Genomic DNA, 17,321 nt, shown 5'->3' on the forward strand with positions numbered 1-17,321 from the left:
CAAATCCGACTGTGTGATTTGCTAGCTCTTTAACAGTCAAAGTTCAAAGATAAAACCTTTCTGTGCGTCTGTTTCCTTATCTTTTATATAAAAGGGGCATATAGCTGCTTCAAGGGTCTTTGCGAAGACACGAACTTGTAACACCTAGAGTTCAGCACAGAGTTAGCGCAATAAAAAGTAGGCACTACAGCTTTCTTTGAGGAACTTGGCAACATGTATCAAAATCTATAAAAATGTACATTCTCTCACCTAGCCAACACTCTTCCAGAAATATTCTGAAGAATAATTCAAAGCAAAAACGTGTCATGAGGATGTTCACAACGCTATTGTTATTTAGAGTAACGGAAAGCTGGGAACGGCCTAAATGTTCAAAAATGGGGGACTGGTTAAATACAGATGGCAGATTATGATGATGGAAGATCACACAAATACTAGGCATCATGCTGGAAAAGGACTAATCAGATTGGAAAATGCTCATGCTATTTTGTGCAGTAAGAAACACGAGCAGCGCCAGCTCACCCCCACGGCCGGAAGCAGGGTGCACGGTCTCTGGGTCACTGCTACTAGCCCAGTTTAACAGCTAGAAACTTTTAAAAGACAACAACTCAAGCTTGCAGTTAATGCTTATTACTTAACTACTACTATTTATTATCTGATGAGTGGATAATTCTATTATAAAGGGTCACGTGCTCTAACATAACAGGCCAATGGGAAGGTTATGATGGAATCACAGAGAAAGAGTCTTGCTGGGTCACTGGTGTCGGGGAAAAGAAGAGCTGGGCTGGGCAGGCTGCAGACGCAGATGCACAGAGCGGAGGAATAAGGGCTGAACAGGAAAGAACAGGGGCCAGGTAGGGCTGAAAGGTAAACCGAGGCACGGAGTAGGGTTGCAGGCCCTGGAGTGCACAGCTCTGACGCTTCTTAGGGGTATGAACTTAATCCTGTAAGTGGCAGGGAGCCTTCAAAGGTTCCAAGGAGGAGTGACAAAGACTCTGGTGGTATCTGCAAGATGGAACTGGGGAAGCTAGGAAGATAGGTGAGATATGACAGATGAGAGTGAGCACGCACTGAAGTCGGGCAGTAACAGGGGCATTTCTTTATTATTTTCAACATTCAAAAGATGTTCAGCAGCAAACCTGTTATTACTGATACTGCTGGATTAGGGGTCATGGAAGGCCCTGTGGGAAACCAGCACAGTGTGCTCTTCAGAGGCTTGTCTGTTGCGTTACAGAAAGAACAAGCTTTAGGATGGGGGGATGTGGGGGTGGGGGTGTGTTTAGAGAGGGAAAGCTCCATAGAAATACGTTTTTTCTTTTTCCTTCACCTAAACAAAGGGAAAGGTATTTAGGATAATACAGGTTTGAAAGTTGCTGACTGACTTCAACCCCACTACAATCTAAGAATATACAGAGTTCATAATCTATTTTTTAAACTATAGTCACTACACTGGCCTGTATTAAGTAACAGTGAGTAATCCACTGTTTCATTTCCTGCCAAACAAGTCAATTTCAGCCCTAACTTTACTGACTGGAAAATGGGAGCGAGAGAAGAGATGGAGCACCAAGACTAGTAAACTAGGCCAGAGGGCGCCCGCACCCTGAGCCTGGGGCCTCACCTCGGAGTCAGAGCTGTCCAGCTCCGCCAGCGTGGGAGCTTTGAGGAGCTTCTTCCGCTGCACAGGCACCTGCGGCCGGGCACCCGACCCACCTTCTTTTGATTGTGACGTTACACCTCCATTCACCATTGATGATTCCACAGCATTCTTTGGACATTCAGGGGTAGTTACATCTGGTAAAACAAAGGTGAGAGCTTATCCTTTCTTGAGCCCAGAAAGGTAATCAGTGGACCAAATGCACTTTTCCAAGTACCTGCACTTGGAACCACACCCAAGGAGACCTGGCATTTCTATGTCGAACAAATACGACGCAGAGGACAGACACCGTCCCGCCTACGCATACAAAACACTTCTATTAGATTATGTCAGGTTCGAGCAAAACCTTCAAATGAGTAACTGTATGTTCACATTTGTAGATTAAAATTTAGAGCTGGAAGAAATCCCATCGGTAACGGACTCCCACCTCTTTATTCTCCAGAGGCCCAGAGAAGCCAGCTTCACTTCTCAGCCTCTAAAGAGCTAGTGGTCAGCAGCTCACAGCGAGGGGGTGCACAAAGCCTTATGAAGATACGGCTGTAAGATCTGAAAATGGTTTGATTGAAAAATAAAAATAGCTAATACTCTATACACATATGAACATGGACACGAAGAGTCTGGGCTACATTCCCTCTGATAAAGCTGATCTAGTTACTCACAGCTCAAGTCTGGACGGGAAGGCAGTGAAAGGAATGTGGCAGCGCCGAGTGCAGGGCATGGCGTCTAGCTCTAGAGGACAGGGTACAGAGAACACAGTGCACAACACACAGAGCACAGAGCCCACTGCAGAGAGGTCAGTGTGTCCGGCATACAGCAACGTGCAGACGGTTTGGATTCACAGTCTAGCTCTGCTGCTGGTTGTCTGACCCTGAGCCAAGCTACATGCCATTTCCTTGTCTGTAAAACGGGGCTCGCACAGTCGTGGGCCTGCTGTGAGGAGTCAGCAGGCTGACAGCCACACACCAGCACTGAGCACCGGTGCAGTCAGGGATGGCGACCACTAACTCTGACTTCTGCCACCCTGTGTGAGGAAGAGAAGGCTTGGCAGTGTGGCAGGCCTGGCGCTGGAGGCCCCTTCTGCTGCGCTGCAGCCCGTCGCCTTCCCGTGCAAGTGGAACTCATTTTCCTCAGCATTTCAGAAACTAATAATTTTAATATCTAACTACTAAAGTAGACTACTTAAAAGTGACAAAAGTAGCCACTGCATAATTTAACGCGCAGACCATCACATGAACTGGTCTCTGTCGCTGGAGCAGGCCGAGAAAGCCCTGTCGTTCACCAGGGAGAAGGGGATAAGGAGCAGCGAGTGAGAAGTCAGGCGAGGGCTCCTTCCGGGGGGAGGCACTGCACCCGAGTCGCTGTCAAATGCAAGCGGGTTCTGTCTGTCACTGTTCCCCCAATATGATGCACAGGACTTCCAGGAAACATTCAGAATGAAATTGTGTTCTAGTCCAGTCTTCTTTGACATTATTTAAAAGAATTATGTAAATTATTATAAATGATACATATGTAACTCTTAATATTTACAAATTCTGCTCATTTTTAGAAATCAAGAAGGCCAGAACCAGAACTGGCCTTGTGAACTAGGAGAAAAGGTCTGAGGAAGCAGGAAAGGAGGAAAGGAAAAAGGGAAGAAGACTTGTCTTTCAATCATTTATCATTTTACATAATATTTTTAGTAGAAAACTTGACAGCACAGGAGTTAATTTTGTTATTACCTTTCCAGGTATTAAGGAGGTGGGACAAGTATACAACTGGGGGAGAGGGTGTGCTGAAGGGGACAGAAGGGCAAAAGTAGCAAGTTTTTACACAAATTATAAAGGCTAAAATCTTTAAATAATCCTTCATAAGGAGGCGTGCAGAGCAGTAGGCTGCCACACCTAAGAGAGTAAATTTTCCAAAAAGCAGAGGAGGCAACGGTTGGGCTAACTGGTTCATTCCTACTGAAGAAAAAGCTAATGTTTAAACACGGTCTGGAAGTATACCTTGAAAAGCCTCAGTCTGCAGTGTATCTCATTTTCTGCACTTCCTACTGAAGACTGAAGCTCACGTCTTGGTAGCAGTGAGTCTTCCACAAGGAAGCACAGAGTGGAGGAACCAAAACCAGAGCCGCCCTCGTGAAGACACGCGCCTCCCACCCGAGCGGCCCAAGCTCCCACCCAGCAGGTCAGAGCGGCCCTGAGGGCGAGGCCGCCAGTGGCGTGTGCAGGACACTTCGGTGGCTGCATACTCACAGTGACGTTTCAGGAAACGTGTAATTACGGTATCAGACACATGATTTTATGGATGTCTTTGCTTAAGAAATGCTTAAAAGACACTTACGGCAGATTTAAAAAGTTTAAATGGTACCCTTGGCACTCAAGGCTGGTAGAAATCACGAGGGCGTCATCTCCACTGACGTTCAGGGGACACTGTGAGGGGACGGCGGCCGCCGCGAGATGGCCTCATGCTCGGGGCGGGGGTCTGAGAAATCACCCCCCGGCTCTCTAAATGCCCCCCACTGTGTGGAGGGGGCCTGCACACCTGAGCTCACTGGCTGCCTCTGCTGGAATAAGCACCCAGCCCTAAGTCCAAGCTCCGGGACTAGACGGGGCTGGTGGAAAGCTGTTACGTCACAGTCAGGTTTCAGAACGATCTCCACGTGTGAAGCTAACTGCCACGTGTGATCTGACCTCATACTATGTATTTGTAAAAGGCCAGCTGAACATATTTTTAAGTAGTTTGATTACTTATACTTTTCTGTTCAAATGAATAATACATCATTATTACTTCAATGTATTCAGTGAGGAAACCACACCATAGAATTTCTGGTGATGGAATTATGAGTAAGCAAAATATTTAAGAAGCTACATATAGCTTTAGAGGTCATGCACCTCATGTTTAGAATCTCAACTGCAGAACCATGATATTAAATACTTTATGTAATAACTCCTGTCATTACACAGTCTAGTAATTGTGTGTCAGACAGACGCAGCTGCTGCTATATTTAGTTGGAGGAAATATGACTGGATGCAGATTATATATTTGGTATCTGCATTGGAAAAATAAATTATACTCACCTTAATTATTGTTGAATAGTATTAAAAATTAATATTGCCTAAACATATCTGAAGCAGAACACACACATCTTACTTTATACTTAAGTTCAGAGGCATTTTCTATACTACATGTTTAAATATTTACTTCTCAGTTTGCTAATTTCTCAGCTTGGAGAAGAAATGCATTCCAATCTCTGCATTTAGGTTAGAAGAATGGATCAATCTTTCCCTTTATAATCTGGGACATTTAAATTGATTGGTCAAAATGCAACAATGAAAACATGAAAGTAGCACAAGAAATCGAGAATGAAGCATGTAGAAATCACAAAGTGGACTCAGGTACAAAATCAACTATGGCAAATGATAAGCAGGGAAAGCAAAACTTTTTGGCTTCTCTTTTACGTCAAGGAGGCTAAGCACCAAGAGCCTTCTTCCCGACACAAAAAGCGCTAAGGCACAAGGTACAGCTGCACGCAGCGTGTGTGGGGGCCACGCCGTCTAAGCCACCCCTGCGCCCGAGCCTCGTCGGCCAGCAGTCAGTGTGCAGGCAGCCAGCCGCCCCCCGCGGTCCGCCTGAGAGGAACGCCTCTCACAGGGACTCAGGAGAGAGAGCATCTGGAGCACGTGCTGCCAGCTCTGTAGGTCAGCGGTGACACGTGTGCTCTAAACATTTCTGAGCTTATTTTCCAGATCAACTTTTTTTTCTTTCCACAAAATCACTCTGCAAATGGTTGACAACATAAAAATCATCAAATGGATAAAGAGAATAGAAAAGGCCCTTCAGTGGTCAGTCAAAAGTAGTAAGTGAAGACTCAAATATTTATCTGAGTTTCTTGAAAGTGCAAATATTAGTCATGCCTGACTACAAATATAAACTGAAATTTTTAAAAAAAGGAGTTGGGAACTAGTGTAGTAGTTGGAAGATACTCAGTAAATATTCACAGACAGGACATGAGACTAGAATTCTCTGGCTCTTTAAATATGAATTTGTATAAAGGCATGCCAACAGTTCCATGGCATGTAAAAGAATGTTCTGGAAGGAAGTATTGGTGCCAACACTGTATCTCATTTTACATTCAAAATAGCAGCTTCCAAAAATAAAAATTCCACCTTGCAATATATTTTATTGGGATTAAGTTGACTCTGAAAATTCACACATACACAGTTTAAAAACTCAGGTTAAAAAGGAGGCTGACATTACAGACCAAACTTAGTCATTCAGAGCTACTTGTTTCACTGTTAATCCCCGCTATTTAACAAAAGGGGTCTAAACTCGTCCTACAAACCCCGGACACATAACTGTATTTTACAGCCAAAGCCATCACAACGCTCGCATGCTGTGAGACTCCTTCCAGCTCACAGAACCACCCGGGACAGGCTCTGGGACCATGGAGACTGGGGGACAAAAGACAGCTCCTGCCCTCCAGCTGAGGAGCAGCGGCACTCTGAAGCAGCTGACAGCTTTGCGTTCAGCTACTTAAACGCTGAGCGCTTGAGAGAGAAGTGTCAAAACTGTTTCTTGAAATCGCTGGGTATGCGCCAAAGGCAGAGCTGCTGGGCTCGCCGGCACGGCCTCACGAGCGCACGGGTGAGCGAGGCGCCCACAGGAGGGCACACGTCCCGTGACCACAGCGCCCGGGAGGCAACCGAGTGACTGGGGTTTGCGTTTTCCTCAGGAAGATTATTTTCAAAGCAGCAGAATGTTTTATTTGACTGACCACAGCCTAGAGCCTTTCAATTCTCTTTTTTGACATGTTTGAGCAAGCAGACGCATGAAATGTGTTTCACAAAACCACAAAACCCACGTCAGGTGTGACAGTGCTTTTTTTTTTTTACCTGACAAGTCAAAACTGTAAGACATGCTAAGTGGCCGCATTGCTGAAAAAAGAAAACAAACAATAAAAAGAAAATAATTCAGCTGTTAGGAATACACAGGGAGGACGAGGAAGGGAGAAGATTCAAGACCTGCAGCGGCGCATCTCAGAGTTTAAGGCGGAGGCAGTAAGTAAATCTGAAATGCAATAAAACCATGAGGCTGAGTTTCAGTTACATCACCAGGACTTGAAATGGAGAAACAATACAAGAAAAAAATAACTTTTTAAAGAACATGTCAAAAGTGAAACAAAGATAGAAACATTTTAGAATCATAGTACAGGAGTTTTTACTTAAAAATTAGATCAAAAGTAGCCATGTTTTAAAACATGATTTCGGAACATACAAAATCTCTAAAGTTTAAGAATAAATGTGTTCTTAAATAATTCACTTCAGGATGGAAACTCGGCTCTCTGCATGCAGGTGAGACACTTTGTAAACGTCTCCTTCAGGTACAACATCACGTGTCAGTACCATCTACTGCAGGCAGTGCCACCTGCAGCTGAGGAGCAGCCTCCAGACCCAGAGCGTCCGAGTCTGAACCTCAGCTCTGCCGCTTACAGGCAGTGTGGTTCTGGGCGAGTTACCTAACCTCTCTATGCTTCAGTAACTTCATCTGTAAAATGGAAACAATGGTACTTATTTCATGGGATTGTTATGAAGATTAAATGTTTCCATACAAAAAAAAAAAAAAGTGTTCAGAACAGTGCTTAGCATATAGTAAAAGTTAATCAATATAATCTCTTAAAAATAAGCATTTATTTCCTGTTGAAATCACTTGTTTTCAAAATTTTATTACATATACTAAAAACACTGAATTGTACACCTTTAATGAATGAATTTTATGGTAGGTAAATTATATCTTAATAAAGCTGTTTTTAAAAAAGGCTATTACAAAGATTTGATGAATTTGGGTATTCATAAGAGAGAGAAATAATGTATTTTTCACTGCAGCCCCAAATTCTCACCAGTACCACTTATTCTACAACCCGGGCTCAGGGAAGACAGGTGCCTTTACAGTCAGAAGAGGGGAACCTCGGGGCCACGGACAGGCAGAGCGCCCCCCCCCCAAGTCCACGTTTCCAAGGCAGACTGCCAGCAGAGCTCTAACACACAGGCTTAACAGACATATCTCGTCCAACTTACTCATTCAGTCTAGCCATTAATTCATCTTATCTTTTGATGCATCACGCACATTATACATCATTTACCCTTTTTTAAAAAATTTAAGTATAGTGGAAAAAAAGGAACTCTAAAATAATAGGGAAGTAGGTGAATAACAGACAACTGAGTTAGTGTCAGGAATCATGTCTTTATCAATAAAATTCTGGGTCATGTTTAACGCTGTGGGGAGGTGCTGACGCCACACACAATGTTGCAAGAACACTGCACAAAGTCCTGTCTCCATCACACACAAGCACCGACAGCAGACACCTCTGCTGCTGAAATTGTGGGTAACATTTCTTCTTTAAACACTGTCGCATCTCCCCAGTGTCTCCTGGGGCTTCTACTTGCACTGACATGGAGGTGAAAGGTTATAAAGCTGTTCAGGGAAACTTCTCCTCAAGATAATTCTACCAACTTTATCCAACTCCGCAAGGCAGAGAACTGCATAGTAAGAACTGATGCAGACCTGCAGAAAATACGTGAGACAAATCCCTCCCTTTCCACTTCAGGTTCAAGATCAGTTTTAAAGGTAAGACTGTCATAGAAAAATCACTTTCTGTAACAACTCAATTCTGGTTGTTGTGAAACACCAATTCACAAGGTTAAAATATAGTAAGATAAACTCAACATAAAATTGGTATTTAATTACTCTAAAGTAGGTTTACTGTTAGTCAGCATCTAATTTGTTTAAAATGAAACAGAAGAATATGTCTATGACAAAGGTTTGTGAGGACCCTTCATGCAATGTGTCCCCTTGGCAGTGCCAGGGACTGCCGGTCTCTCTGCAAACTCCTTCCACAGCCACCCAAACGCCTTCCGACCCACTGTGGCTGCACCGGTGGGGACCCACCGTGCAATGAACATACACCATGCCCATCCCTCTACCCCAACTGCTGACATAGTTGTCTAACTGAAAATAAAGGTTAAAAAAAAAACTTGTAAAAATGAAGGAACTTAAATAACAAGTTTATAATTGTACAGCGCGAGGAACTATATGCAGTATCTCGTAATAGCCTACAATGAAAAGGAATATGAAAAGGGAAATCTGCGTGTGTATGCATGGCTGAACTATTACACCTTGCACCAGAGACTGACATAACAGTATATAACCTGCCTGTACTTCAGTAACAAAAATGAAGGAACTGTGTGTCAAAAATCACCCGAAACCACACAAGCACGCCTGACCCGCCCCCTCTTCCGCTGAAGTTTATAAGCCCTGCTCTCTACACCTGCAAATTGTGAAGCTTACCTTTTTTTACCTTTTTTTTTGAAGTGTAGTTGATTTGCGGTGCTTTTTTGTTTCTGACGTACAGTGTGGTGACTCAGTCATAGAAAAAACTGAACTTCATATTCTTCTCCTTCATGGTTTATTGTAGGATACTGAATATACTTTCCTGTGTTATATAGTAGGAACTTGTTTATCTATTTTTATAAACAGTAGTTTCTATCTGCTAATCTCAAACTCCTAATTTGTCCCTCCCCCATTTTCCCCTTTGGTAATCAAACATTTGTTTTCTATGTCTGTGAGTCTATTTTACTTTTGTAAATAAGTTCATTTGCATCCCTTTTTTAGATTCCACATACAAGTGATATCATAGCTTATTTGTCTTTCTCTTTGTGATTGACTTCACTTAGCATAATAATCTCTAGGTCCATCCATGTTGCTGCAAATGGCATTATTTCATTTTTTATGGCTAAATAATATTCCATTGTGTATGTATACACACACACACACACACACCACAAATTCTTTATCCATTCATCTGTTGATGGATAATTAGGTTGCTTCCATGTCTTGGCTGCTGTAAACAGTGCTGCTATGAACACTGGGGTGCATGTGTCTTTTCAAATCGTAAGTTTTCTCTGGATATATGCCTAGGAGCGGGATTGCTGGGCCATATGGTGGTTCTAGTTTTAGTTTTTTAAGAAACCTCCATACTGTCCTCCACAGTGACTGCACCAATTTAAATTCCCACCAACAGTGTAGGTGGGTTCCCTTTTCTCCACACCTTCTCCAGCATTTATTATTTGTAGACTTTTTAATGATGGCCATTCTGATCAGAGTGATGTGATACATCATTGTAGTTTCAATTTGCATTTCTCTTCTAATTAGCAATACTGAGCATCTTTTCATGTGCCTACTGGCCATCTGTATGTCTTCTTTGGAGAAATGTCTATTTATATTGAAGCTTACTTTTCTCATGGTAATATATTTGTTCTGCCCTATAGTTTTGTTGAAGTCTTTTTTATTACCTCCATTATTCCTTCTCTAATACAGTAATTTTTTAAAAATATAGTCTTCAGCTGCCATCCTACGATACCACTTCCTTATTTTTCCACAGTGTAAGTTCTTACTCTTTTGAGGCTGTGGACCCTCTTTTAGGAATCTGAGGAGAGCAATGGAACCTCCCTCCAGAAAAATGCACATGCACACCCTCTGTGAAATATGCACACATTTTTTATACTTCAGGGGACTCACAGACCCTGCTCAGGCTCACTCAGGGACTCCTAGGATAAGAACTCTCAGTTCACATGGTTAAATGTTCCAGCTCATTATTATATCAGTGCTCACTCCCATGGATTTGTCACTCAGCATGCTTTAAACATCATTTTAAAGAGAAAACACTTACTGCCACAAGAATGAGGCAGGGATAAACCCACACAGCCCCTGCACACTCTGCAGCTGTGTGACCAGAAGACACACTCAATTATTTAACACCTACGGGAGCGCTTTTCCTTACAGCCCTGCAGTGGAGACCGGGCACAACAGGGTCTTGCTGGCCCGGGTCACGGTGCACTGAGCCGAGAGCCAAACAGGAGCGCATCAGTGTGGGATGACTGGGAGTCACGGGAGGCGGACAGCGAGGTCAGAGCGGATGTGACTCAGGAGATAAGAAGAGAGGTGGGGCCAGGGTCGCTCGCCACTGTGGGGCTCAAAGAAGGGATGACTAGAAAGACCCAGGAGAAGTCAAATCAGCAGGCCTGGCCGCTGGGTATGGGTCAAAAGTGATGCTGAGGCCTCCATCCTGGTCACACTGAGATGGGGAGCCAGGGGAGACAGTTTGAGAAGGCAGGTGAGGTTACCTGTGGGCACCATGGGCCTGCTTTGCATGTCAGGGGTGAGGTGGCCCCATAGAGCAGACATTTCTAGCCAGAAACAGAGACCATGGAAAAGGGTGTAATTGCTCAGGGTGAAGTGAGCCCGGGACAGAATCCTGAAGGACCAAGAAAAGCCCGAAAGAGGTAGAAAGAGAGACCAGAGGAGAAAACCAGAAGACGGTGTCACAGAGCCGGTTCCTTCCCTGTTCAGGCGCCACTGCAATCTGTTTTCCTAAAGGAAGTTTCCCTGAGCTCCTTGGGCATCTTTAATCCTACAAATCGGAGGAGAGGTGTGTCAACAAAAATGCTTACGTTTCATAATATGGTCTTGCTATAAACGAAAATCAATGCGTGCTTATAAAAATCATTAAATACAATAAACATAAAGGAAGTTAAGTGGTATCAGTAATAATTGATTCTCTCATCAGATAATACCATATCTTTAAGCCACAATTAAGACGAGACATCTGAAGTAAAACTACGCACCTGTCGTTTACATTTCTAAAGCATAGTAACTCACCCATGTTCACATACAGTTTATAAAGTATTTTGACCATAATCCTATTTAATTCCTTAGGTGAAAGCCAGAACAAAGGTGTGGAGGAACTTTTATCCCCCTTCTGCTGATGAGGAAACCGATGCTCAGAGAGGGAAAGACTGTCCTGAAACCACAGTCTGGAGACCGGCAGTCCTTCCCATTACACCATGACACGCTCGTGAATTCTATGGATTTCAAGTATAATCTTCAAGTGTGAGGCTGTGTGAGGGGGATGGGGGGAAAGAAGAGCAAGGAAAGGTGCTCTGCAGGGGGACGGCCACACGGCAGCGCTGTCTACAAGGGGTGACCCGAGGCCAGGCGAGCACCGAGCAGTCCACTCACCTAACCTGCTGCGTCTGGTCTCCTCTGGGGAGACGGGCCGCAGCTTTCTTTCTGCTTTGATCTCTTCCAGTATCCTTTCATGGAGGCTCCGTGGCCGCGGTGGAGTTGGCTTCAGTTTTCTGGCTGAGACCTTGGGGAAAAGAAATGGAACAATTAAGACGCTTGAGTAGTTGCCCTTAGTTTTTACTGAAGTCCATTCACACAGTAGAGTATCATGAAACTATATTTTATTGATTACAACACTACTTAGACTATTTTCGAGCAATAGGGAGATTACCAGATTTCACAGTGGGTCAGTCCCACATGCTCAACTAACTTTAAGGAGTCAGTTTTGCCTCAGATATAATCATGTTCTCCATCGGCTACCATGACGGGCAACCAGGTGAGATGCACACTGTGCGTTACCAGCTACTATTACTGTTCCTGAGTAAGTCATCACAGCCTCCTTAGGTTATCATCTGCTCTACAGAGGAGGAAACGAAGGCTCAGGGAGGCCGATTAACTTGTTCAGATACGTGACCACCAAACAGTGGAGCTGCTGTGCGGATCCCGGGCTCCTCTGACTCCAGGCTCTCTCTTCCCTCCCGTGACCTACCAGCCTTCGTACCATTCCTTTCAACGTGGCCGTTCCCTTATCTTAAAAGGGCTTATGAGAGAGGTCATTAATTACGCTTTAGACGCACTCAAACTGAGAAGGAAGCACCTCCCACTCTAGTTACTGAGCCTGAGAGGCTGGGAGGCGCTGGCTGTGGAGCCAGGGGAGTCAGAGTAGAGCGGAGGAAACACAAACCAACATTCACACACCAGATCAGGGCACCCCAACTCCACAGTCCCTAGAAAGAACCCTGGCAAAGGGGGCGGTACGGCAGGGTGGACTGACTGTGAAACAGTATCAAAACGACAATTTAATCAAGGTGGAGTATTTGCCCCATAAACATGGTGGGCAGCCCACACCAGGAACCATTTGGCATCATATTTAACCGTTACTCTAGAAGGTACTTGGCCAGATTTTGGCCATAACTCGGGTTGTTTTGAGTTAAAACATCGTAAGATAGCACTGTATTGAGTAATTTTCAGTGTTTTTTGACTTAAGAATGTCATATACACTGGGCTTCAGAACTCTGAGAAGGAAAGCTCCCCGTAAATACTACGGTAAGAGCTGCATCCTGGGGCCACTCGCCAGAGGAGAAGGCCTCCTGGGGTGCTCTGCAGCCGCAGGGAACATGCCGGACGACATACTGGGTTTAAAGGAGGTCTTGATCTGATGAAGTCCAGGATGATCTCATGAGCACTTTTCTTTAGCCGAGGGGGAATATCACCATTCACCTGAAAGGAGACAAAAAGTGCAAGATTCACGTGACTACAGGATTCTCATTATAAATTCCTGGGTTCAGCTGTTACGTCAAGTATGCCACTTTAAAACTATGGAAGTGTAATCTGGCTCCACCAAGGACACACTTCAAAGCAATAAAGTGGAGAGTTAAGTACTGAGTGATTCAGAGCAGAAGTAACTACGTAGAACTGAAGAAAATTCAAGTCCACTTAGCTCTATCATTTTGGGAAATTACGGTTGAGATACATTTTCCAACAGAGAGTGTCTAAAATGACTATGAATGGAATAAATAATACTACACTGAATTATTTCATAATCCAAAAAGTCTTTTACCTCTTATTTTCATCCTTGTACAAAACCAGGGTAATGAGAAGAAATGGGAACATGATTCACATTCTGGAGACAAACTCAGGCTCTGATCAAGGAGGTCCTGCTACACTCAGAGAATTAGTAAGTAGAAGAGTTTGGCAGAGTCCTGAGGAGGGGGGAGGGAAGAAATAAATCTGAACAGACCTATAACAGGTAAAGAGACCGAATCAGCAATCAAAAACCCCCCAATAAAGAAAAGCCAAGGACCAGAAGACTCCACCGGTGAGTTCAACTCAAACATTTAAAGAAGAGTTAACCCCAGTCCTTCACAAACTATTTCAAAAATTAGAAAACGAGGTAACACTTCCCAATTCATTCTGAGCCCAGCATTACCCTGATACGAAGCCAGACAAAGATGCCACAAGAGAACAGCAGGCCAAATCCCTTCTGAGTAAGAATATAAAATCCTCAACAAAGTACCAGCCAGTAATCCAGCAGGGTAGTAAAAGGATTATACATCACGACCTAGAGGGATTCACCCCATAAACACAAGGGTGGTTTAACACACAGAAACCACTCAGTGCCACATCCACAGAATGAAGCACAAGAACTCACGATTGTCTTAACTGATGCAGAAAAAGGATTTGACAAAACCCAACACAATTTCGTGATAAAAACACGCTATAAACTTGGACTGGAAAAAAATGTCCTCAGCGTGATCAAGTCATTTATGAAAACCCACAGCCAACATCACACTCAGCAGTGAGGGACTGATTCCTCCCCCATGATCAGAGATCCAGCAACGCTGGGTGCCTGCTCTCGCAGCACCTGTTAAACAACGAAGCGCAGGTTCCAATCAGGGCATCCAGGTAGGAAAGGGAGAAGCAGAAGTACCTCTCTTCACAGATGATACGAGCATATACGTAAAATAAAGTATCCTAAACGGCACATCGAGAGCACTGTCAGAGCTAACAAACTCAGCAAGAAGAGCAACACAAAGAAGCAACTGTCACCACGTCCCTGCATTTGTAAGGGACACAGTAAACTTGAAAATACATGGCAACGTGAGCTATTGACACACGCAGGTAAAGACCTTCCCAATGAGCAGACATCTGAGCAGAGACCTGGAAAGTCGAGGCAAGTTATGCAGACGTGTGGGAAGAGGCCCCAGGGGGAGGGAACAGCAGAGGCCCCGCTGCAGGGGCACGCGAGGCACTTGTGAGGCAGTGGCAGGGACCACGGTGGCCAGAGGGAAAACCAAGCAGGAAGGTGGTGGAAAGTGAGGTCTAGAGGCAGCCCGGACCAGACCTGGTGGCCAAGGTCAGGAAGTGCAGTTTACTCTGAGTGTGCTGGGAGCGGAAGGTTCCGACAGGGCACCGACATCACCCCGTTCTCACTTAAAGAAGTTTGCTCCGGGCGCTTTAGGGTAGGACAGACTGGAGCGGCAGCAACACTCCGAGTGAGAGGCGGCGGCGGCTTGGAACAGAGGGTATCGGAGGCAGAGGTGGTGAGTCAGGTCACGCTGCACAGGCAAAGCTACCAGGCTTCCACTGCTGAGAGTTTAACTCAAGGATTTCACTGTAGTTATTCAAAAAGATTCATATACAAGGATACTGAAAATAAGCTGCTTACAACTGGACGAGCTGATTAGCTCAATAAACTCTGGTACAGACATAAGCTGGCAAAGACGCAGTCACTTAGAAATGATGATGCTGAACATACAATAACACAGGAAGATGTTTATAATGTGTTAAGTGAAAATAACTGTTTACAAAACAAAGTATTCACCATTAATCCATTTTGTCCAAGTAAAATGTATAGAAAAAAGACTGAAGGTTATATGCCGGCATGTTAGCAAAATTTTTGTCTGGGTTGTGGAATTACACATTTGTAACTCTTCCTCTTTGAGTCGACTGTATTTTCCAACTTTTCTATAATGACCATGTATTACTTTTATGAGAAGAAATAATTTTTAAAACATAATATTAAGAAGAGCATTTTCAACAAATAAGATCATTGAAAAATAACCACGATCCATTAAGAGTTTTCTTTGTTACTTACCATCACTTTTCGCAAAGTGTATCTTCGGGATCGAATGTCATCCATGAGCATCTCATAAGGCGTGAGCTGATACTCGATGGGCAGAGGGTTGTACTGGCGCTCCTGAACCTTCTTAAGTTTCACTCCATTCCGCAAATCCCTCATCACCTGCACCCAGAATCGAGCCTTCAAGAGTCAATGTTGGGGAGACAACCATTAATAAACGTACTAGTTTCCTCTAAATAGCTACAGTCATACAGAAAAAATGAAGAGCTTGGATGCTTGGATCACAAAACAATGAGTAAAGCAAACAGAAACAATTTTTAAAATTAGATTTCAGGATACTGGAAAGCAGGCAGAAAGCCAGCAGAGCACCCACCGGCTTCAACCGCAGAGACACCTGCGCGTAAACCGTAACTCGCCTGCTGTGCTAGCCTGCATTCGCGGCCTCAGCTCCTCCTGCCCCCTCGTGTGACACGTTACGTGGCTTTGCTCACTGAACAGGGGCGCATTTCCCACACTTGACTTTGGGTTTGGCTCTGTGACTTGGCTGCCCACTGGAACATGCATGGACATGACCATGACCAGAGGCTTCAGCAGCAGATGCATAATGCTTGTCACTCTGCTCCTGTCACTGCCACGAGAACATCATGCTTGGGCTGGCATGAACCCGCTGATGGGACTACCCAGGAGGAGGGTGGGACGGCGTGGAGCCACCCTCTCATGGGCAGACTCGTGAGCTAAATAAATGCTGCTGCACCTTGCAGTGCTCAGTCACATAGCACTGCCGTGACCACAGCTACCTAATACGACCATCTACTGCCATCCGATCTCCAGCAAGCTTCTCTGATTCACTTCTCTGAACCCTGTCTTCCTAGTCAGTTGAAGAAAACGGTACCCTTCACCAACCTGAGAGGATCAGAGCTGAAGTTCTGCACTTGGAAAATGTTCAAAAATGACAACTTTTATGTTATTATTATCTTCGCACAAATTATTTAAATATCAGTTTTCTTGTCTACAAACAATAGTAGGCTACTTTGTCTGCTCTTCAAGACAATGAGATACATGTGAAGCATTTACAATAATTTAAAATACATTAAATATGTATATTATTATTATATTTTAACCCGTTTGTTTTCCTGTCTATAAGCTAAGCTATCATATTCTTAACGTCAGTGAAGAATAAATCAATATGGCATTTAGGTGAAATATCATAGTTTGTTGAAATTAATAAGTGGCTCAAAAAGTGACCTAAATATATTAAAAATCAGGTGATATACTTGTAAGAATTGTCTACATAAAATAACTCATTAAATTTCTCAAAAATATCCTCAAAAACGATTTGTAATTTTAAACAAACGTGTATCATTTCTTATTCCAAAGAGAATTTGAGGAACTTAATATTGTGGTATATCCTTTAGATCATCTTCTAAAATATGACAATCCAAAACAGACTCTAAGATTCTGCCGCTAAAGGCATCCTGACACGACTCCCCAGAACACTCAGATCTCCCTGGGGGATGCTCCAGTCTCAACCTCTCTTACTCATTCCTTTAACACTCAGTTCAAATATTACCTCATTTTGAAAAAAACTGTCTCTTCTCTCGATCTTCTCAGGCTTTAAGAAAACTTGATACGTGAAACTCTGAATTCTCAGAACAGATCAGTTAGGGACGGTTACTCACATCAGAAGCTTCTGCTATAGTCTATGGAAGGATTCAAACAGGCTCTGTGGTGTGCTCAGTTCTTTATACATTGTTGTTTGGCAAAAACTTTACAAATGACTTTTCAGAAACTAAAGTCACAGTTACATAAAACAATGGACGCACAAATCCACTGCAACCATCTGTCCTTGAACTCAGAACCCTTCGGTTTTGTGAGCGCAGAGAGCCCTGTGCTACTCACTCTGCATCCCAGGGCCCTAATCCAGTG

The 17,321-nt window shown here is 43.9% G+C and overlaps 1 protein-coding gene across 5 annotated transcripts in view; it reads right to left on the bottom strand.

Moving 5' to 3' along the window:
• Positions 1-17,321, bottom strand: part of SPIRE1 (spire type actin nucleation factor 1) — a 140,924-nt gene that overhangs the window by 18,211 nt on the left and 105,392 nt on the right. For 3 of the 5 annotated variants that reach the window (XM_064481646.1, XM_064481647.1, XM_064481648.1), the window contains 5 exons: positions 15,411-15,575; positions 12,947-13,033; positions 11,708-11,837; positions 6,526-6,567; positions 1,616-1,788 (listed from right to left, as the gene is read on the bottom strand). In XM_064481646.1, the coding sequence (XP_064337716.1) occupies positions 1,616-1,788; positions 6,526-6,567; positions 11,708-11,837; positions 12,947-13,033; positions 15,411-15,575 (597 nt within the window). The remainder of the gene's footprint in view (positions 1-1,615; positions 1,789-6,525; positions 6,568-11,707; positions 11,838-12,946; positions 13,034-15,410; positions 15,576-17,321) is intronic. The other 2 variants (XM_031439240.2, XM_031439241.2) reach the window with 1 other exon arrangement.

This window comes from Camelus dromedarius, chromosome 32 (genome assembly GCF_036321535.1).
Source record: "Camelus dromedarius isolate mCamDro1 chromosome 32, mCamDro1.pat, whole genome shotgun sequence".
NCBI lineage: Eukaryota > Metazoa > Chordata > Mammalia > Artiodactyla > Camelidae > Camelus > Camelus dromedarius.